General features: G+C 36.2%; 1 protein-coding gene across 2 annotated transcripts in view; it reads left to right on the forward strand.

The window, feature by feature from the left end:
• LOC143715029 (serine/threonine-protein kinase PAK 3) overlaps positions 1–23,305 on the forward strand; it is a 48,487-nt gene extending 25,182 nt beyond the window's left edge. The window contains exons 2-16 of one of the 2 annotated variants that reach the window (XM_077206616.1): positions 1,247–1,437; positions 2,185–2,285; positions 3,713–3,866; positions 4,871–4,908; positions 11,149–11,211; positions 13,660–13,812; positions 15,504–15,678; positions 16,811–16,874; positions 18,347–18,395; positions 18,482–18,594; positions 19,339–19,456; positions 19,552–19,651; positions 20,331–20,527; positions 21,272–21,409; positions 22,827–23,305. In XM_077206616.1, coding sequence (XP_077062731.1) covers positions 1,269–1,437; positions 2,185–2,285; positions 3,713–3,866; positions 4,871–4,908; positions 11,149–11,211; positions 13,660–13,812; positions 15,504–15,678; positions 16,811–16,874; positions 18,347–18,395; positions 18,482–18,594; positions 19,339–19,456; positions 19,552–19,651; positions 20,331–20,527; positions 21,272–21,409; positions 22,827–22,916 — 1,722 coding nt within the window. In that variant the 5' untranslated portion in view covers positions 1,247–1,268 and the 3' untranslated portion in view covers positions 22,917–23,305. The remainder of the gene's footprint in view (positions 1–1,246; positions 1,438–2,184; positions 2,286–3,712; positions 3,867–4,870; positions 4,909–11,148; positions 11,212–13,659; positions 13,813–15,503; positions 15,679–16,810; positions 16,875–18,346; positions 18,396–18,481; positions 18,595–19,338; positions 19,457–19,551; positions 19,652–20,330; positions 20,528–21,271; positions 21,410–22,826) is intronic. The other variant, XM_077206617.1, reaches the window with a different exon arrangement.
• The last annotated feature ends 1,016 nt before the right edge of the window (positions 23,306–24,321 follow it).

The following is a 24,321-nucleotide window of genomic DNA, read 5'->3' on the forward strand; positions in this document are numbered from 1 at the left end:
AAATATTATTCAGGCTTGATGGTGTTGTTTTCTGGAAGACTCTTTTACAGAGGTCACACCACTTGAAGGTGGACCAGACAATCCGAAAGTGCCATTTTGTGTAGGACAATTTATATACATTTTAAATCCTCAAATAAAGCTTATTTGCATAATCTGAGTCGGCTGGCAAATTGAGTATAATTTAAGTTATGAGGACATGATCAACAATAAAAAATTAGAGGATTATTGTGATATGAGACATCCTATATATTGGAAATGGGATTAATTAATTAAAGGTTTGATTATACGGCATGCATACAACATTATACATTACAAAATGCAGTACACAAACATAAAATAATATCTTAAAACATATAGGCCCTATCTATAATTTAATACATAGGCTACATATACATACATTGATAAGATCCCTTGTGGTGAAAATCAAGGTTTTAATGTTGTAAACACCATGGCTGAGTATTTTCTCCTTAAAACTGCAGTGAACCAAAGACAGTCTCAAAAACAAGAACAAGAAAGTTTGAAATCTCCAAATCAAATATGTTGTAACCAATACAGTCAACATGCAGAGTGGGTTTTTAACTTATCATTAACTATGCTCTGAAGCAGGGGAGTCTCAAGAGAAGCAAAAGTTATCCGGTATATTTTTCAGTTGATTTGAAAAATCGGGTACATCTAGCAATATAGGGGGTTCATTATCTATTTGATGTATATTACGATGTTATGATGAACTATATGCCTATATTCTCCATTGACGTTCTGAGTTGTTCAAAGTTGACTCTGAGATGGCAAACAAGAACATGTTTTTTTTGTAACATTAGCAACACATTATTAGCTATTTTGATAACCCAGTCAAGCAAAAGGCTAATCAAATGAATTGCTGTTATGTGTCCGATGTTATAGAGATTGTACAGTTCTGATACATCGACTCGATACATTGACCCTGTATGAGTGAGTTGAGGTGGGGGTAATTTGCATATGGATCTGCGTTTCCTAAATGAAGCAAGGGTGTAGAGTTACATTCAAGCCATTTTAAGACATGACACATTTTTTTTTCACAGGAAAAACATTTAAATATGTAATTGTAGAAGATCAAAGATGAGATTTAAGGGATAAAATTATTTACTACAGGGTAATAAAAAAAACAGGGGTAATTTAATGTTTAGAACCTTGTGAAGTGCCTACAAATTTTCAATGATCATATATCTGAAAAATGGACTTTACAAAAACTTTCTTTCTGTCTTTACAGGCCATAGGGAGTGCAACTAAAGATGTCCGATAGTGTCGATATTGAAGAAAAACCACCTGCCCCCCCCTTGAGAATGAACAGTAGTTCCCGTGACCCTTCCTCAGTACACAGTTCCAAACCACTTCCAATGGCTCCAGAAGAGAAGAACAAGAAAGCCCGTCTCAGGTCCATCTTTCCCGGGGGAGACAAAAGTATGTGCACCCAGTTGTCCCACACAGAATCTGTACACTTTAGTTTTCACTTTTTTTTTTTTTGTGGGGGAAAATAGGCGGAATGTATTTAAATATGGCAAAATGCTTAAAACGTAATTAAATTAGCCAAAATATTTAATAAAAACATATAAGGGATGGGTAGAACTTTGCAAATGACAGACCATTAAGTTCTGCAAAAATCTATGGTTTTTTTCCAGTGTACTTTGGCCGCAGATTCTGTGCTGACCTCATAATTGGAAATTTTTGGCTGAACCGGAGCCTAAATCTAAACCTAAATGGTTGTAATTCATGGACACTTGGGACGCTCTTTTTAACGAAGACACTCTGAATTTTATTGCAGATAAAAGGTTTTAAAGCACCGTTTCCATTGTAACACAATGTCCAATTTCAAAATGTTTTTCACAGGATGAATTTCGAATGATACCTCATTTATCTTCATTACGAAAATATTTGATATGGAAAAAAGGGCAATAATAAAAGTGCGCCAAACATCCCACTGCCAGGACACTGACAGTTAACAGCCTAACTAGCTTCACCAACAAGACTTCCCTGGCTTGTCAGCTTCACCAGCTCCTCCAAACCAGCAATTACCATTATAATCCACACTGGTTTAAGCAAACCAGCAGAGACGCTGAATGGCTATACTGTACCATTCAAACCGATTGGTACTGTTTTGATGAGCTGATTCGAAAGGTTTAAAAGTGTGTTTGTTTTTCTATTCAACAGCCAATAAGAAGAAAGAGAAAGAGCGTCCAGAGATATCCCTGCCCTCTGATTTCGAGCACACTATCCATGTAGGCTTTGACGCAGTAACGGGGGAGTTCACTGTGAGTTCACCCAGTCTCAGGTTTTTAATTTGAAAGTCATTGTTTTTCTGTGATCTATGGTTCATGCAAACGGTGTCCTTTTATGACATTTGGCATGTGTGTACAGTATGGATATTGCATGTGTGTTTGTTGTAAATAATAGCATTAGTTATGAAAATCAGAAACTATATGGAGGATTTTTAGAACAAAACCATAACGCTAATATCGTTTAGTGACAGAATTTGCTGAAATAAAATACATTTTCAAATAAATAAATAAAATAAATTTTCAGGGGCTTTTCAAAACTATTAAAACACATTGCACTTGAATGAAAGAATACGTCCTGTGTGAATGGCCAATAAATTATTGGCCATTCACACAGGACGTATTCTTTAAAGTATTGTTGCAAATTCATGTATTTTTCATACATGCAACTATTGTAATCACAGTATAGAGTTCTGCATAGCCATTTCTGCAACTTTAATTAAATACCCCTGATCTAAAAAAATAAAATAAAATTGTGAACCTATTGAACTAAAGTTCCAGGTCCGGTCTCTAAATTTCCTTCCCAGCGGAGGTCCAGACAATACTTTTTTGGAATAGTTATCAATTTCTATCTGGGCAGAAAATAGTTGGTGAATCAAAGATGAGTATATTGGGCCCTCAGATCCAAAAAAAAATAAATAATCATCAGCTGAGCCCAATTGGATATGAATATTTAAAGGTAAGATCATTTTTTTTCATCAGGCTATTATTATTTTTATGTTTAGAAAGAAAGATACTGTAGGGGGGTTCAGGGTTTCCTCTTGAAGTCTGGACCATTTTGCTTAAAATAAGTATCTACTAAAAACAAACAATGTACATAATTATCAAAATGCCCTCATCATGAGTAGAAAACAAAATTAACCAGTAATTTCAAAGTTTTAGCTGTCATCTCCAAATGATTTTCCTAGTTATAATGTTGCTTAATAAAATTCTCTTAACATGCTGATTAATAATGATAAATGTTGATGAGAAAACGTCTTGTCAATAAACTTGAAGGGTTGGATTCATGTGACACAAATAATTGTATTTGCGGCGTTCTCATTTTCTGCAGTGTTATAGCGAAAGTATTGATCTATTTTGCTTTTCACTGTGTTTTCGCTATTGTTGTTAATGTGGCGATTTAGCGTCTTTAGCGGGAGAGAAAACCAATGCGCACAGAAACTGTTCTACTGTTGTCATTATGTCTCGTGGTCCAGTTGGAACCAAACCAAGCTCCGGCCTCCGGAACCGGACCACGATACGCTATTTGAGGACCCCTGGTCTAGAAATTGCTAATAGTGTCAGAAAGTCTCGTTCAGGGTTCTTACTTTTTTCATTTGTGTTTGGCACATGCAAAAGATGTATGATTTACTTATATGTCCATTTTTTTTCTGTTTCCAATGCACACATGTACACATCAACAGGGTATTCCAGAGCAATGGGCTCGGTTATTGCAAACCTCTAATATTACTAAGCTGGAACAGAAGAAAAACCCTCAGGCTGTTATAGATGTTCTGAAGTTCTACGACTCCAAAGAGACTGTCAACAACCAGAAATACATGAGCTTCACGTCAGGAGGTGAGGCACGCGCACACACTCAAATACACATGCAAATATGGTGGCCCTGTAGTGAAGCTTGACAACCCCTCTGGCTACCCCTGTTGCACAAAGCTTTCTGATCACAATAACAACTGACTTTTCCTTTTTAGATGTCAGTTAATTTTTTAGTGCTTATGCTTAATATTAGCCACTTTATTGCAAAAGATATGCTTATAGGGTATACCGGAGTGGTATAGAAGTGTAGCACTAGTAAATGTGTGTGCCTTACAATACTTTATGTCTGGGGTTGTTCTATGCTGGCTATACATGGTCATGGTTAGATATTGTCATTTTCTGTAGATTTTAAGTAGGCTGGGATTTCTTCTTCTTCTTTTGCCACCCCAATGAAATCGCTGGGCCTTACCTAGAAAAATGTATTGTAACACCCCTGCATAAATGGATTATTCTGATGAAATGGTGGCTGTTTTGTTATGTATAGTATGTCTCTATAACTTAATTAGCATGTAATTGGTAGGATGAAGTTTTTTTTTTTTTTTAGGACACATATTTTTTTATAGATATTATATGAAATTCAGTAGTTCAAATAATAGTGATTAATAAAAAATAAAAATAAAAAAAAAATATATATATATATGTATATAATTATTCTTGGTACAACAAACACCATAACAAAGGAAAAAAAAGTATGAATGTTTTAAAGAAAACATGTTTTTAATAAGAAAAGAGTTATTCATTTTGAATGTGAACTTTTATTTCAATGCACACCAAAACTAAGCAGTACTACCAGAATTGACTTCATTATCTATTTGAATTATATGAATACCAAACTTACTATGACATATTAGTATAAATAGCACAAATGGCTCAGTTACTTAAGAGTGGCTGGACAATCCCAAAACAAGTACCTTTAAAATTAGTATTACACAGACTACAATTGGGATTTGATACATACAACATTTATATAATTATATTATAAATTAGGTTGCTTTAGTAAAACTCTAATGGAATGTTTCTGCTTCCAGATAAATCTGCTCATGGTTACATTGCAGCCAATACACTGGTGAGTGTTTTTTGTGTGTCTTTTTCTTATTTTGTTTCCCAGTTTGACATTTTATTTCAATTTACCAATTCATCTTCATGAATTAAAGGATTCATGATTCAAGCATCCGGTAATGCCATGTCTGGCCCTCACAAACATAACAGTTAATAACATGGACTAGCTGAATTGCACATTGTCTTTGTAGTTCTGCATTATGTATTTTTTGAGCCATTCCTTAGTAACAGATGAGCTCCAGATTTACTAACAGCTTGCTCCAGCGCAAACCCTCTTTTGGCGAAAAAAAAACTACTGTCAGGATTTGCTAAAGACACGCAGTGAAAAGTTAGCGCTGAAAATGTGTGGACATGGTTATTAATTTGCGCGTTGTCGGTAGATCACGCTCAGAATGTTTCGCTCCCATCAGCGCTTTTATTGGATTGCACTCATGATAATTTGCCCTGTTTAGTGAATCTGGCCCTAAATGTAATCATGACTCAAAGATTCTGTAAAATAAAAATAAAGATCACTTTTGCTCTAATATTGTGGTAATAAAGATCTTGTGCATCTAGTTAACTTCGATTCAATATCTTCCCCATCACCTGCATATATTTCTAACATTGATGTTATTGATGGTGTCCTTGCATCATTGCCAGAGTACTGTGACAAAACTGTTGTTGACCTAGATTCAAAGGTGATTTTAAACCACAGAATTAAGCAAACGCATATCTTCAAAAAGCGTATTCCTCTGCGACCATTATCTACATAACTGTTGCTGGTTTTGATTTGATTTTGCCACCCACTGGAAAGTATTAAGTTACAACTAAACATGTATGTATTATACATGTGTCTCATAGCGTGTTAAGGTGCTAAAGCTGTGTTTGGTGGGCTAGAAGGCATTTTGACCAAGGGGTTCTAATAGACTCTACCAGTTAAGTATACAACTAGTGAACCATCTAGACCATGCAAGGCCAGCATAAACTGGTTAAAGCTGAATTTTCCGGCAGTGTTACAGTAATAATGGTCAAGACTAAAATGGTATCTTTCATAATGATACTGTAAGTAATGTTTTGTTAACAGTAGATGTTGGGGTGTGCGATATCACGATTTTTGATCGTGGACTATTAAAATGTCTCCACAATCTGCTTTTGAAGAAATATCATAGTTTCGTGCATTCTATCAGTTTGCGGTTCTTGTGCCTTTTGAAATTTCCAAAATGAACTTGGACTGTGTGAAATTCAGGTTATCATCAATCACATACTTGACTGATGCTGAAAGCAGTGGAAAGATTCAGCTTCACAAGTGCTAAATTTTTAAACTTTCCTGCAATGAGGTGATGCTTTAATTTGGCCCTGTGTGTTTGTGTGTTCGCATTATCTTTTATAGATTTTACGCACAAAACAGTTTTTACCGCCTGGCAATATAAATCCAATTCAACATATTTAAGGCTTAAAATTTAGTTGAATTTGGTTGAGAAGAACAGTTTTGTGTAACTCTGCTTATTAGAAATGTTTTAAATTTAGAAGAAAAAAAAAGTAACAAATGAACGCTAGGGTCAGTAAAACAACTATTTCTTTTAAACAAATTATGATTACAGGGACAGATGATCAATTAATGAAGACTAGGGGTACGTTTACACAACAACAATGTACTAAAAACGGAAACATTTTTCTTTTGTGTTTTTCACATAAAGACGACAACATTGTCAAAACAATCCCCGTTCACACGGATCCGTGAAAATGATTAAAAACGCTGTATTCTGCTGCCCAGTAGTTGGTGATGTCACTTTGTAAAGAAACCCTACGCGTCTATAGACTGTAATACACATGCGCATGACATCACCCTTTTTACAATTTCTCTTTTTTGCTGTTTACAAAGACACGATATTGGTATCGGTTTTCAAAAAAAAATTTTTTACTCCGCTGTCCTGTAAATGAATGGCCAAAACGCATGCAAACGGTCTCTGATTTTTGCATAGTTCCTTGTACAATAATATTTTATCACCTCAAAACACCTTTACCATAGTGCATTATTTGTAAACTAATTGGTTGGGGGTGCAAGGAAATGCTCTTCATAAAAAGAGCTCAAAACTGTGTAAAAACAAGGTAAAATGGCATTGTTGCTTCAGCAAATGCATCTTTGTCTCATGATGTGTCGGGCTTAGGGTTAAGTTTAATGTAGGGGGTACATTTTTTTTTTTAGAGCATTAATCTTTTAGCATCACTCACTGTATATAAACCAATATCATAAAATGTTGATGCAATTAAACAAGTTTTTTAATGTCACTCATTGGATAATTGACTTTAGAAATGCCATGAAACGTCCAAGAAGCAACATAATTACATTTTTCCTGAGCGTGGGTTGATTTTACTACATGAATAACTCTCTTAAAGAGCATTAAATAGGCTTAAGGGCATAGTTTCCACAAATATTTTTAAAACATACATTTATGTAAATGTTTACAGGAATACAAAACAAAGAAACTTTATATGAATATAATTATTTCTTTATTTTGAGATTTTCCCTGTAACTGTGAAGACACATTATCTGTGTTACAGCATTGAAGCTGAATGCAGTATTATGATATTATATTTTAATGCATTTTTGTGGTTTGATGCTCCAAGTCAGTAAGGAACAACCTGCATAAAAAATATTCGAAATAAAAATTAGGAGAGAGAGAGAGAGAGAGAGAGAGAGAGAGAGAGAGAGAGAGAGAGAGAGAGAGAGAGAGAGAGAGAGAGAGAGAGAGAGAGAGAGAGAGAGAGAGAGAGAGAGAGAGAGAGAGAGAGAGAGAGAGAGAGAGAGAGAGAGAGAGAGAGAGAGAGAGAGAGAGAGAGAGAGAGAGAGAGAGAGAGAGAGAGAGAGAGAGAGAGAGAGAGAGAGAGAGAGAGAGAGAGAGAGAGAGAGAGAGAGAGTACTTTCCAGAAAAAAGAATACAAGTCACACCAGTTCAAAACTGCATTAAGATAATAAAAATCACTCATAAGTTGAATTGTGTATAAGTTGCATTTTACCACATTCATAAATAATGTAAAATAGTGGTAAGTAAAATGAAATGTTTACAATTTTAACATGCATTTTAATTCCACTCTTGCCACAAAAAAAATCCTACAAATGGAATGGTATACAGAACAAGAATGGAGAAACATTATATAAACAAGTTAGTGTAATTAATTATAAACAACATTTATTAAAAACACCAAGCCCAAACAAATTTAAAGCGAAACTGAATTACCAGCATGTGGGAAAAGCATTACATCAATAAAATTGACATACCTTACCTCGCCTAACAAGCACAAACTGTTAAAGTTGAATTTGAGGAGAGATGAAAGCTGAAACCCACAAGTTAAAACATTTCTGTACGAACACACAGACCCCTCATTTCTAATATACATCATTTACCTAATTTTAAAAACAAAAACAGTCACAATACTTTTTACTATTATTTTGATGTAAACATATGTCTGATCTAGTGTTTTTCTACTTAACCACATTAAAGTTTGAATATATGTATTCAAAGTTAAAGCTGCTGTCCGTAGCTAAGAGATTCACCCATTGTAAAATGCAAAGGACTTCGGACTTTGGAGTGGCTACAGAAAAAAATGAGACTGCAACTGACCCCATGCGAAAAGAAGGATAAATATCGGTGATTAAATATCACATTTTCCGGTGAAAATTATTATGTTGGTCATACTTCCAAAAAGTAGAATCTGTGATTCCGAATGACAGTATCCACACTGTCTCGGTGACTGACAGCCGCACATTCTCCTCAAAACATTGGATTCATCCGCTCTCTTCCATGCCGAGGCACAACCCACGTAAAGTTGATAATTCTGCGAATGACTGCAATTGAAGATTTCGAACAGAGTTGGCGACAGAGGAAAAACTATGTACTGCAGCTTTAACCAAAGGAGGAAAATAAATGTTTACACAAAGAAATCCCCTGGAAAAAAGAGAGAGGTGGAAAAAGAGAGAGAGTGAGAGTGAGATGTGAGTGACGATTTGGGAAGAAAATCAAAAATGGAAAAACTTTATTTTACTCTATTAAAATCATGGGAAATCACATGAGCAGCTCGCAGACCAGAATATAAATCCATATAAATTACGATAATTACGATAAATAGTTCATATTTTTCACAGTTAGTTCACAAACTAATTTCAAATGTTAAAATGGCTTAGATACCATTCCACAAAAATAATTTGGTTTCATCTCTTAATTTTTTTTCTCTTCATTGTATATAATTTCTATTTAATAGAAGAACATCTAAGAGTTAAATAGCCCACAGTTTATCAGTAAATAACTCAATTAAGATCAAGCATTTAAATTAGGAATAGTTTTAAATTGAATAAAAATTAGACAATTAAAAGTCTGCTCATCGCACAACCAAAAACAACAGATGACTTTCACTCAATCAGTACGCAAGTAATCACGAACATCAAAGTTCAGTTCATGGAAGGACAAGAAGCGATTTAATTTTCAAAGAGAGAGGGTGAAGTGAAATTCTTACCCCTAGAAATCCACTTTGTTTGAAATCTTCAGATATAAAAAAACATATGTCCTTTAAATTTCCCCCAGCTAATGACAACAGACAATTTCAAGTAAGCAGTAAAGTTCAAGTATGCAGTTCAAGTAATGCATTTTTGTTTGATGAAGAAATAGGCTGTGATGTCAAGTTAGCAATGCTAGAACTGATAGGTTGTGTTCGTGTGGATATTTACGTGCACTTTGGTTGCTTGATGTTATACAAGTCAATTTCAGATGTAAAAAAATGCAACTGATATTCCAGAAAATGCAGTAAGTGGTTACACCTCTTCATCACAATATTTTCTTAGTAATTATAGACTACATACAGAGGTGTGTCTTGTGATGCACGATTCATCAAAGCATTGATTATTTAAGTGTCAGGGACCCTTAAAGGGTTAGTTCACCCAAAAATGAAAATGATGTCCTAATGACTCACCCTCATGTCGTTCCAAGCCCGTAAGACCTCCGTTCATCTTCGGAACACAGTTTAAGATATTTTAGATTTAGTCTGAGAGTTTTCTGTCCCTCCATTGAAAATCTATGTACGCTATACTGTCCTTGTCCAGAAAGGCAGTAAAGACATCATCAAAGTAGTCCACGTGACCTCAGTGGGTTAGTTAGAATTTTTTGAAGCATCGAAAATACATTTTGTTCCAAAAATAACAGAAACAATGACTTTATTCAGCATTGTATTCTCTTCCGGTTCTGTTGGGGATCCGCGTTCACGAGTCCGCAGTGACGCTGCTGACGTAAGACGATGCTGACGTGTTATCTGGTGCGTCCGTGTATTCGGGTTCAAATAAATATGTCCGGTTAAAAAAAAATGCAAGTCTTCCCCTGTGTCGAAATCCTTAGACATGTTTGCAAATATTGTTTTGTTTACAGCGTGCGTCTCCCTCAGACTGTAAACGAAGCTCGGGCGCACCAGACACACGTCAGCTCGTCTTACGTCAGCGGACTCATAAACGCGGATTGACAACAGAACCGGAAGAGAATACAATGCTGAATAAAGTCGTCGTTTTTGTTATTTTTGGAACAAAATGTATTTTCGATGCTTCAAAAAATTCTAAATAACCCACTGAGGTCACATGGGCTACTTTGATAATGTCTTTATTGCCTTTCTGGACAAGGACAGTATAGCGTACATAGATTTTCAATGGAGGGACAGAAAACTCTCAGACTAAATCTAAAATATCTTAAACTGTGTTCCGAAGATGAACGGAGGTCTTACGGGCTTGGAACGACATGAGGGTCATTATTAAGAGTCATTATTGACATAATTTTCATTTTTGGGTGAACTAACCCTTTAAGATGTCCAAAAGAACACGAATGACAGTTAAACACTCCTCAGATTAATGTGCGTTTATCTCGCACTGAAAAGCTCTTGCAGAAAATCCAGTTTTGCTGGGACAATTGATCTGATCTTTGTATAAAATCTTTGACAGCTTGATTGTTTGGTGACTATGAACTGTGAAGTGGTGGCAAATGGATGTCCATGTTTAGACTGCAATAATGAAGATGCTCACTCCTTTTCTTAGTTGTATTCTCCTCCTCGTCCATTATTTTTTTCACAAGAATCTCACCTCCAAGCCACCTTTCTCCTTTGCCTTCCTCCCTCCTGTCACACTTTTCCTCCTATCCTCTGTTGCCTGGAATCCATTTGTAGTGTTTGAATACTTTGTGGGGTTTTTTTGTGTCAAGTAAAATATCCTCCCGTTCTCAACCTTATCATCATTCAGAACCGCCTCCTGTCTTCCGGGCCACCTGTCAGCCTTAGAACCTGCAGCGCGTTTTTTGACAAGGTAACACTTCACCTTTATACTGTACGGCACTAAGGAAGCTGCATCATTTGGCAAAGCTAATGCCTCTATTGTGCAGCCATGAGTCAGAGACACAATATTTGGGCATTTGATACCTAAACACATTACTGTACACAAGCTGGCAGTGAACCAACAGCCCAAATTTGTGGTTTTTCAAACAAATTTTGAGATCTCACTGGAAACTTGAGGCTTGCCTGAGTTAATCTCAATAATATCTCTAACACAATGTTTTATTTCTCATCTAAAACGAGAATGAAAATTTAGGTTGGTTGCACAACAAAGCTAGTCCATACATAATACACCAACATATTAACAAAGATCCCATGAAAATGTTTGATGAATGAATTTGTCTTTCCTGTATTCAGGAAATAATTTATTTCCTGTTTTAATTTAAATTCTATGTATTCTATTAAGTGATATTTATCAGTGTTTCTATCTAGGCCTGAGGGCTGCTATCAAGGCTGCTACTTGCTATTGCTTGGCAAGCAGGAGTTTGTTGATTTCATATGAAGTTAATTTTTAAAATATATTTGTCAACTTTTAGGAATTATCCTATTTTTATTTCTTGGGGTTTTAAAGGGAAATAAATTTAGGGAGCTTAATGTCAATTTAGGTAAATTTGATATTGTTCTTATTTTTTTCCCTCTGATTTTTAATTTCTCTGATTTATACTCTAGTGCTCCATTTAGATTTGCTTGCTAGCTATAAAACAATTGCTGCTTGCCTAATTAAATAAGTCCCTAAAGTGTAGTTATCCATTGAAACATACAACAACAGCGTCACGTGCATGCAAGTATTTGTATGTGTGTCTTTTATCTTTCGCCATCCATCTCATACCAACAGGTGCTGGACGCTTCTGGAATCTCTTCCTTATATTTCAGGTTTAGATTTTTTATTTTTTTAATGGCCCAAATTCCAGTTTCTGATTTGCAGAGACAAATATGGAAATGCATGTGATGCTTAATCCTGTAAGTGTGACCTTTACACAAATAAGGCTGCTGTTTTAATTCAGATTCACCTTGTAGAGCATATGGGTTTGTTTAATGCTTACTCTTTAGGAAGTAGAATACTATGTTTTCAGTTTCAGCTGTTTTAATTACCATGCATTTTGACAAATCAAGTGTTCCGAATTGAAAGTTCAGATTGTACACTTAAAAATAAAGGTTCTTAATTGGCATTGATGGTTTCATGAAGAACCTTTAACATCCATTGTACTTTTCCATTGCACAGTTCTTTATAGTGCTGTTCACTGACAAGTTCTTTAGGGAACCCAAAATGGTTCTTCTATTTTATTGCTATGAAGACCCTCTTTGGGAAACCTTTATTTTTAAGAGTGTAGTTATTTTCTCAAGCCAAAGCTTCTTTAAAAAATCCTTTCTTAATTTAATCATCACAACATCGCAGCTGGCTTTTAAAGACGTTAATCCCAAACCTCACTTTTGTTGTTATGTATGTTTGTTCTAAATGGGTAAGATTTTGCGATGTTTGATAGTAAATAATAGTACATCTTTGGGTTTTCACTGGTCCTGTGAGTATCCATTCCATTATGATAATGCCTTTTAATAATTTTAGTGCTCTTAGTCTCAGCTGACTTCTTTTTGAACCACTTTAACTGTAGAACCCTAATCCATATACACATACCAATCGGACATAGCACAGGCATAACAGTATAATAATAGTCCTTTAGCCAAGTCTTGTCAGCAAATTAAAATGCACATGAATGTACATAGAAATAATTAGCAAACTAGTATAAGGATTAGTATACTTAGCATGCATATATTCTTTCTTGTGCTGCAGCTTATGTATACTGTCCATAGTATACACATTCTAAAAACACAGATGGCCTGCTATGTTTGCAAAATGCGGAGAATGCAATTAAACGCACTGCGCTGGGTACTGTATGCACAATGAAATTTGCTTTGTTTTAATGTGTGATGAATGAAGCAGAAGTAATTGCAGCAGTTTTGACTCATTATTAATCAGACAAACAAATTAACCTAAAATGTATTTACAAATATAACTATAACTGGACAAATTGAAATTTTGCAACAATGTAGAATACTATTGTTTGAGACAGTTATTGTGTAGTAATCTCTGTTTCATTTTCTATGTTTAAAATGGCCATATACCACAAACTGCACAGTATTTACTAGTATAAACTAGTATTCCATTCCAGACATAGCCATGAACTGGAATGGCCTTAGTTTACTCATGTCTACTGTGTTTATGATGTCGCCCTCTAGAGGTTGAAATGACTGAAAAAAAGCATTACAGTTACTGGTTTTTTTTTAATATGCTAGTTATGAAGGCTACAAATGAGCAGTACATTGATTTTGAATTGACTTTGTGATATTTACTGATTGTGGATCAAGTGCTCAACCCTGTTTGCACTCTACTCGTGTGTGTGTGTGTGTCTGTGTGGGAGCGCAGCAAGGCGCTAAGACAACTTCTGAACCTCCTATTGCACCTCCGGTGTCTGAAGAAGACGACGAGGAAGAGGAGGATGAAGAGGAAGAAGAAGAAGAAGAGGATGAGGATGAGGTTCCACCCATCATCGCTCCACGGCCTGAGCACACCAAATCTGTTAGTACAGCATGTTTATTTTGTAGATTAGATATATAATACATTATGAACAAAAACATTCTAGAGTGAGATGTCAGACTACTAGGGTACTTTCTCAGGAGAAAAATCTGACTTTGGCTGTTCACATTTGTCAGGTTTGGTTCAATTAAGATGAACTTTGGTGCGATTGCTCTGTTAGTACAGTTCATTTGAATAAGTATGAACACTGCCATCCGAACCCTGGTGTGCGCCAAACAAACGGGCCGAAACTCACGATTTAATGGGGTCCTGGTCCGCTTCTAGACGAACTCTGGTCCGTGTTATATTCATAATTAAACTTCACTAAAGACATCCTAAGCGAACCAAGAACAGGATGTGACACAAGATTCGACCCTTAAAAAGACAGAATGCTCAAGGATACCTGGTTCTTCTCATTATAGGAGCTACTTTGCCCTTTACAGTTCAGTGTGGCCATCAGAACAGCGTCTCCTTGCAGCTGATCTTCACTTGTGTGTGTAACGGAAGCATTCCTGGTGCTATTTTGAATCCTTAACACATTTTATGAGCTCATCAGCTGGTAAAAATACCACTGTATGTACACAATTACAATGAGTGCATTTAGCACACAGCAATGTTTTGCATGTTCAGTAAGTTCCGTCGCAAAATATACATCATAAAAGCTGTCCAATCAGGTTGTGACCTTATCCTTATGCTTTTGTGTTAAAGTCGAAATTAAATCAAAATTGACCTCATTTCTTTTTATTTGTGCATATTATTAGTCTTTTGGTGAACAATTCATGCAAATTGATTCTTGATTATTTATTTGGTTACAATTTATTTCGATAGTAACTTTAGACATTCTACTAACTATAAGTTACTTTGCAGCTACATGTAAACTAACTCTCATTACTGTATTAGTAGGCTGTAGTAAACTGTCAGTAGACTGTTAGGTATTTGTTAGGCAGGTTCGGGTTAGGAGAATAAGTTGATTTTTAGTTGCTAAGTTACTTATAGTCAGTAGAATATCTGTTGCGGGACCAACACAATAAAGTGTTATCAGATATTAAGCAGACAGCCTACTAATACTCTAATGACAGTTAGTTTACATGTAGCTGCAGAGTAACTTATAGTTAGTAGAATGTCTAAAGTGGACTATCGAAATAAAGTGTCTTAGTAAGTGTCTTAATAAAGTGTCTCTTTTGTCTTAGTAATCTTTGATCAAATTCTGAAAATGTACTTCCCCTCTTGAATGGCCTTCCTTCTCTGATGACGTCAGTTTGACGGCTTGGGTAGAACATCCCCTCCAGTCATTGTACTGCGAGCTGAATGAAACGCACACTTTTCTAGATCCAATCAATTCCCATTGGCCACGGCCTCTGTTTTTCTCATTCAATATTACTTTTCACTTGGAAAATACGTCACAATACTGAAGTAAATTCGGTTGCAACTTCCGGGTCATGGTGACTTTAAAAATAACAGTGTGAACACTCAGCAAACCAGAACTAATTGTATAATTTTTCTTTTTTTGGTCTGGGCCAAAATAACCAAGAGAAACTAAGTTCATACAAGTGTGAACATACCTTAAAGTTTCTATTTGATCTCTATTTAATCTTTTTGTCTATGAGAAACAATTAAGAAATGTATTATATCCCTGTCTGTTTCTCTCTCCTATGTATTTCAATGCATTTATTCTATCACTGTATTTTTTGTAGATCTTCACACGATCTGTTATTGAGCCAGTTGCACCTCCTGCTTCTGTCAAAGAGGTCACATCCCCTCCAGAGTCACAAGTCCAGCCGGAGAACACGTCTAGTACACTGTACCGTCACACTGACCGACAGAGGAAGAAATCCAAGATGACAGATGAGGAAATACTGGAAAAACTCAGTATGTGGTCAAGAGTGTTGATTTTAGCTGTGCATGTGGTGGAAGAACATTATTTATTTTAACTGTAATAAGATACTATAGTAATATTTGGTATAAGAGCACCAGTAACTTTATTTCAATGGTCCACTTTAGGCATTTTACTAACTATAAGTATTTTTACAACTACATGTCAACTTATTCTACTTACCCGAACCCTAACAGTCTACTATTGTCTACTTACACTTGAATGAGTTTTAGTTGACATGTAGTTGCAAAGTTACTTATACTTAGTAGAATCTCTAAAGTGGACCATCAAAATAAAGTATAACCATAACTTTAGCCTTTAAAAAGTTATACATCTACTCAGAAATCCAAAAAGTATTAGTAATAATATTTCAGTGAACTGATACATCATTGTCAGTTCATCAATATGGTATGATATGGAATGTAGACATAATTCATGAATGACAGAACAGTGTTGTAATATTGTTTCAGCCACAATACTTAATGCATAATTGTCAAGTTGCTTTAAAGGTTCCCATTTTTAAAGGTTCTTTTCCAATGGCAAATAAGACATTTTTGAATAACACCCTACTAAGAATCCTAAAGGAATGTGTACAGGATTCTTTAGGAATTTCATTTATAATTTAAAACCTTACTGGATCCTAATAGGGATGTCTGTATACCCAAGATGATCATTTTTTTATTTTTTAGATAACTCTCATTCAATACCATTAGGATCCTTTGGAGTCGGTTCCAAGATCGGATAAAATTCCTATACGTACCTTACGCACATTTCTTTAGACTTTCTTATTAGGAATGCAGATGTGGTCTCTTTTATGTGCACTCTGTGAATCATTGTCTTTTTCCATTTGACTCTACACATGTGATCCAGATTACTGACAGCACTAAGCACTAAAACAGAGATTATAGTTTTTATAACAGACTGAGATTACTGTTCTTACTCTGCCAACAGTACTCCCAACAGAACACTAAAACAGATCTATGTCTCTGGTTAACAATATAAATAATTGTTAATGATGGTCAAACTCATCATCCATCTCTCTTCAGCAGTTACCTGTCCAAAAGCTTTGTTTGTGTGCATTTGCTTCTGTGTGCATATAGCCTTACAAGGTTCTCCTCTTTCTTCCAGGAAGTATTGTTAGTGTTGGTGATCCCAAGAAGAAATATACACGTTTTGAGAAAATAGGTCAAGGGTATGTTTATACACAGTCATCATCTATGTACACATACCCACCCAAAGTCACACACCACACCTCTCATTTCATATTTCAAAGACATATGGAAATGAGAAGATCAAGACTGGTTCAACAGAGAAGAAAGGAGGGGTTGGGTGCCAGGTTTAAGAAGTCAAGAATAAAGTGAGAAAAATGAACATTGAATTCAGACATGACTACAGGCCAAAGAGAGGGAGTGTGTTTTGAGTTTATCAGCTGACCTCCTCTCAAAGCAAGGCTGTTTTCAAAAAAGTGCCATAAAATTACCTAAAAAGTAGCCCATATAACTCTTATGCTGTTTTCCAGATGTTCTAAAATCATTCTTCTTTGCATGAGGGTGAGTTAATTTAAGTGGGCAGTTTTTTAAATGTTTTTTTACTTTATATATAAAATAGTATTTATATAAAATATACTTTTTTAACTCATGTTCTTGTCAGTGGCTGGCAGTCCCTGTATTCTGAGCAGCAAATACTGTTCCAGGATCAGTCCAAGGGTGTTTTGGTGTGGCTTTACCCTGAATGCACCTGATCCAGTTGCACCCTTGCTCTATTATTTATGCACCCTGATAATAATCTGATGCCTGGTGCCCTAGAAAGAGAGAAAAGATGTGTGTTCATGGATTTGCAAAGGAGATAAACAGCCTCATATATCAAGTAGAGCAGCAGCTTATTCAAGTTTACACATATACGTATTACTCTTACATGTGTGTATTAGATAGTGGGGAATTATACACTGATGACACTGGTAAGATTATGTTAATCTTCATGCATCAAATTTTTTTCAGCCTTGTGTAAATTACTATGATTGTAGGTGTAGAGGTCAAAGGTTAGATATTTTATATCCCTGTAAATTTGTGTTGGATTTGTTTTTATCTCCACACAGCAACTGCTAATACCATCACTCACAATAATATTACCACTACTGTATGTTTTATTTCACTGCCAATGAGTTAATAATCAAAATAAGCCTTGAATATTATATTATATTATATATTTTTTTATTTTATTTAGCTGTTTAATTTAAGTTTTTATGGATATGATATACATATAACATGTCCATTAATATGTCAAATGTATAAGGGAAAATGTATATTTTAGGTTAAGACTGCTCAACCATCATCACCAATATTTCTTTATTTATTGCTTTTATTAGTTCACTTTAAATGGTCCTGTGTTGTGAATGTGACATGCATTTGTAAAAACACAAATGTTGTCTTCCAAGCCATGTGAGGTCATTAAAGCTTAATCAGAAAAATGTTGTTTAGCATATCACACAGCAGGACCTGTCAACTACTAACTCATATACATGTTCATATTTCTTGAGAGGTGATCTCTAAGGGCATTAAGAAATCAAGAGCTGCCCTCTATTGGGCACTGAATAATGGATGAGTCCATGCTAAGTCACTACAGTATAGAAAAGTTTTAACCTGCTTCTTCACTGTGTGTTTTAAGGGCATCTGGGACAGTATACACAGCTATTGACATTGCCACAGGACAAGAGGTAAACCAGATTACGTTTCGATCTGAAGAAAGCCTCCACATTGCCTTCTGCTCTTTGCTGACCTCTCTCCCTTTCACTTTGTTCAGGTGGCCATTAAACAGATGAATCTGCAACAGCAGCCAAAGAAAGAGCTCATTATAAACGAGATTCTTGTGATGAGGGAAAACAAAAACCCCAATATAGTCAACTACCTGGACAGGTACAACCTTCAACAGTAGTATATATCAACTGATTAACGCATTAACATTTAACAGAATTCAATTAATGCAAATATTTACAAAAACTTTTTTTTTTTAGACTATTGTTTTAAAGACTTTGCGTTTATTCATTAACAGAACATGTCTGTGTAAATTGTTCATGGAAGCATTCTCAAATACATTGACAGTTTGGGTAAAATAGTTGTTTTTATTACCATGAAATTATTAGCAATTTGCTATTATTTAAGTGAATTTGTAACATATTTTTTTATTCTTTTCTTTTCTTTCCTAAAAAGAGAAAATGAATGAATGGAACAAAATGGACTACAATTGACAAAAATATGTATTTAGAGGCAAAATGTGAAATTAATCATGACAATGGCAAAACCTGATTAATATTGGTTATTTTATTCAATCGATAGCCATAATATTAATGTAATTTTTAACTTTTTTTCCTAAATATTTGTTATGATTAGTTTTCTCCCTTGGATTTAATGTTTCTGCTGGTAGTATTCACATTTTTGTCTTTTTGGATAAAATCATCTGCTATATGAATAATTGTAAATGCCATTAAAAACTTTTAAAAAGTTAAAAACTTAACTTTTTGTCCAACCTGAAATACTGAAAACTACCTATTAAGATGTACTAAAACTTAAATGTAGGTACCGTGTTACTAACATCTTACTTCTCATTCAGTGGTCAGGTTGGTGCCTGTAATATAAATCGTTTTCATCTTTCTGTCTCAGTTATCTAGTAGGAGATGAGCTGTGGGTGGTGATGGAGTATTTGGCAGGTGGTTCACTAACTGATGTGGTAACCGAGACCTGCATGGATGAGGGACAGATTGCTGCAGTGTGCAGAGAGGTAACATATACACGCAAATTACACTGTGTATTTACACACCTACAATCTCTGAAATACTATGATGATCTGATCTTACTCTGTATTTGTCTTCACAGTGTCTACAGGCTCTGGATTTCCTCCATTCTAATCAGGTGATTCATAGAGATATCAAGAGTGACAACATTCTTCTGGGCATGGATGGTTCTGTGAAACTCAGTAAGTTATGCACAAAAAAAACATATTTTATAACTTCCTTTTTTAGCTGTGTTCACTCTTATAGTGCAGTTCGCTTGGTCCAGACCAAAAAAAACATTTAGTCCTGGTTCGCATAGCATTCACATTAGCGTTTTAACACCGAACCTAAAGGCATAGCGATATGTGCTAAATGCGCTCGTTGTATGTGCATAGCCTACATATGATGGTATTTTGACCAGCTGAGAACTCGTGAAGAGATTATAACGTGTAATGGAGTCAAAAAAGCGTCAGGAATCCCTCCGTCACACACAAAAATGAAGATCTGCTGTGAGGAGACGTGGTTCTGTTACAGTAATGGGCAACATCGCGACTGTGACGAGAAAAAACAGGTATACTTAAGCATTCTGTCCTTTTTATAATTTGCGTTCATATTTCATTCAAACCACACCAGAGTTCATTTGGAAGAGAACCAATACCTATCTTTTCAGCGGTCTCGGTCCGCTTGTTTGGTGCACACCAGGGTATGGATGGCAATGTTCACACGTATTCAAATGAACCGCACTAACAGAGCACCAGGGTTTCGTTTTAATCTAACCAAACATGCCAAGTGTGAACACTCAATTTCTTGAGAAATGTTAATGTAATTTCCTGTTATGCATCAAGACCAACATCTTAACCCCCTCTCTCTTTCTTTCTAAAGCGGATTTCGGGTTTTGTGCTCAGATCACACCTGAGCAGAACAAGCGTAGCACTATGGTGGGTACACCCTACTGGATGGCCCCGGAGGTCGTAACCCGGAAGGCCTATGGCCCTAAAGTGGACATCTGGTCCCTGGGCATCATGGCTATTGAAATGGTGGAGGGAGAACCGCCATACCTGAATGAGAACCCACTCAGGGTAAGACCTTACAGAGCTTTATAACATTTTCTCACAGTGTCTGAAACGCTTCAATCAAGGATTCAGTCTCTCTAAACCTTCAGCTTCCTCTGCTCTGATTGGTCAGATGGACCAGTCTGTTGTGATTGGTCTACCGCTTGGACTAATGTGTCGGAAATGAAACGTCCATTACCATATCTGAATTTTAGCTTCCTCAGCATGTGTAAATACAGTGATGAGAACAATGGTGTCAGTTTCACCGTATCAATATCCAGTGCGGATTTACACCACAGAACAATCTTCTCAACATGTCCATAACATGACATGTTACTACAACATGTTGCTTCTTTGCTACAACTACAGTGAAGGCGGGTGAAAGTAATAAGTAGATATTGTTCACGGGCAGCCAATAAAGGACATAGGCTGGCATTATGCGCAGTATATTTATTACAATCCTACGTGGATGTTAAGGAAGTGAGACTGGAATTACTCGTTTCAGCAGTTCAGAATTTATTCTTACTTTTAGGAGACAATAACTCTATTTGTCATGCACTTTGATCTTTAAAACTTTGCAGACCTTTCACATTCACAAATAGCTATATTATACACGGCATGGATGGTAATATTCGAAAAAGCATAATAGAAAATTGGGAGAAATAACATTAATATCTGAACATTTCCTCTTTTGCTGAATTGTAACTTGGATTGCATATGTAGACTTTTCTATAATTGTTCCACTACATTATAATTTTTTCCTTGTGGCAGGCCTTGTATTTAATTGCAACCAACGGAACTCCAGAGCTACAAAATCCTGAACGGCTATCCTCAGTGTTTCGAGACTTCCTGAACCGCTGTCTGGAGATGGATGTAGACCGGAGAGGGTCAGCAAAAGAATTGCTGCAGGTAACAAACTATGCTTCAGACATCTGTATGAAGTAATATAGTTTTTTAACTACATTTGTACTCATTATACATTACTTCATACAGCTCTATATTAGCACCTTAATAGGTATATAGAAATAGTTGTTCCTATAACCCCATTGTTTACACTAAAATTTCAACTGACAAGCAGAAAACACCAACATCGTCAGCCAAAGTCCTAATATAAGTCTAGTGAATTTTAGCAGGTTTGATTGTTAGCTGTGGTTGTTTAGTGTTGCTTTCCACTGATTCCAACAAATGCACTATTAAATGAATAATTTGGTAACCCTTATAATAAGTATACAATAACAAAGCACATATACAGATGTGGTCTTTTTTTAATGCAACTCTCAGACATCCTTAAAGATGCAATAGATAAAATGTCTGGATTAGGATGAATCAGCCCAGCCTCAGGCTCAATCTAAGCTGCATGAGTGTTTGCAGTGTTTTGGCTATTAATCTAGCTGCTTTAGACTGGTGAAACGGTGGTATGTAGAGATGCTGGTGGTCGAAGAGAAGTGACTCATCTCTGGCAAACCTCAGCTCCCACTTGGATGCCCTGGCCTTTGCTGCTGGACAAGCCGTGTAGAGTCACATCTGCTCTGATGAGCAAATCCTATATGGCATCCAGTCAGGCGTGTGCGGCTTTGCATACTATGGTGGCTTATCAAGCTTACATTTTGAAGGAGAGGGATGAGGGTTCTGGTTTAGCTGATGAGGCTGTTAAATAGCTCAGGTGAGCTACTGACTTGGCGCTGCTAGCTGACAATTGGGATGTCTCAAGTTCGAACCCAAGATTTGTTTGTTACGATCAATCTGAAGGTTGCATATTTTCATATTCAGATCATCCAGAGACACAGGCAGTTTCTTATGTTTGCTTTGGGGGCAAATCTTATCCATTTTTGGTTCTTCCTTTCGGACTGGCCTTGGCTCCGTGAAGTGTATGGATGCCACTCTGGCCCTGTTGAGGCTCCAGTGTGTGCGGGTTTTGAACCTCCTCAATGATTAGCTCATTTTGGTGCAGTCATGGGAGTTAACCCAAATTCCGATGCAATGACAAATGGCTAAGTCATTCCATCAGAGTCTTGGGCTAAGGCTAAAACCTCAGAAGAGCATGCTGCTGCTTAGACAGTAGACACTTGCAAATGTACTTAATACATCTGCCATACTCTGTTAGAAATGTAAATACAGTAGTCAACATTTGAAGTGGATCAAAACCTTTCATCAAAGTTATACATACGTTTTGTAACAATACCGTTCTTGTTTTAGGAAACCTTTAACTTTTTTGATCCACTTCAAATGTTGACTACTGTAATTCCAAGGTTTTAAAGGAATATATATATAGACCAAAATGGATATAAAAAGTGAAGTTTCCTTAATGTATTCTTTCTCTTTACAGCACTCATTCCTGAAGCTTGCCAAACCCCTCTCCAGTTTGAGTCCGCTGATTGTAGCTGCCAAGGAAGCCATCAAGAATAGCAGCCGCTAGGATCTTCCCCCTACCCACACACACATATACACACACACACATACACACAGAGTGCAGGTACAGTGTGTTTATGTGTCATAGCACAATTACACAATATCTGAATCTGGACGCAAACAATAACACAAGCACATGCTTGCACATGCACTTACCCTTATAAGGTTGATTGACAGCAATTCAAGGCCTTTGGGATGGGATTGGCCCCTGCTGCCTGCCCTCACACACACACGTTGGGATGTATGGAACTGCTGCACCAGTCCATCAGTGTGTGTTCACCTCTACACATCTGGAAAGGAGACAAACTGAAAAACAACTCCTGTGTTCTTTCTCTCTGAAATGAAAGATGATATGGATTACAGTAGACCTTTAAAATCATCAAATCTCTTATTTAATCTATTCTGTACTGTCTTGGATTACAAGCAACCTTCTTTGGGTTTTACAGAGTTTTACCTGTGCCTGAAGAAGTGTACCTCCAAATCTCGGGATCTCCTCAAGACATCTGCATGACTGTCTACCACAGCTATTCACAGCAATCATTTCCTTTCTACACTGTGTGTGCGCAAAATAAGAGAGCATATGACAGTATGAGAGAGAGAGAGAGAGAGAGAGAGAGAGAGGGGGGGGGGGGTATAAATATGAATATATAATTATGAATATATAAATATGAAAATATAATTTCATATTTCTTGTGATTTTGGGGTCAAATGTAACCTGGACATGTTCTTGAAATGTTTCAAAATATTTACTCAAAGATTCGATATGTAAACCACTTGGTGGATTAAATGCAGATAAAAATCATTTGAAGGTGAAGTGCATCCTGACTTTACTAGAAAGCACCTCTCTCTCTTTTTGTCTCTCAGAAGGGATTCACAGACTGCATTTTCTAGTGCAATATTTCTGCCATAGCATTTAGGCATAAATACCACAACATACAGGTCTATACTATGCATTTTAAGAGAAAATGAAAAATGCTGAAAACCAAGCCATTTGAGGAGCCAAATGTAGAGCAGGCTAATGTGCTACTTTTTGGGCATTATGGAGTATGAAATCCATGCTGGTGTTTTGACATCTGCTCATCACACATTATTAGAAAACATTCTGTACAATCTTTCAGAGAGCAGTGTTTGGCTGAAAATATTTGCATGATGAAGGGCCATTCACATAAGACTCGTTATTGTTTTTTCATTGTTGGCCATGCGGCACACATTGGCGTCAGTCTTTGGCTTTGCTGTTTTGTCTTGCAACATGAGTGCCATGTTTTTAAGGCTCAAAACTCTACGCAATTACGCGGACACTTCAAGCTACGCAAGCCCAATTCCAGTGTCAAAATGCAATTCATAATATAAAGCGAGTACACATTGCATTCTCATTGCCACAAGGAGTGCAATTTGAAGAGAATCTTGCTGGG

This window comes from Siphateles boraxobius, unplaced genomic scaffold (genome assembly GCF_051911475.1).
Source record: "Siphateles boraxobius isolate OS27281-9 unplaced genomic scaffold, OSU_SipBor_1 56, whole genome shotgun sequence".
NCBI classification, from domain to species: domain Eukaryota; kingdom Metazoa; phylum Chordata; class Actinopteri; order Cypriniformes; family Leuciscidae; genus Siphateles; species Siphateles boraxobius.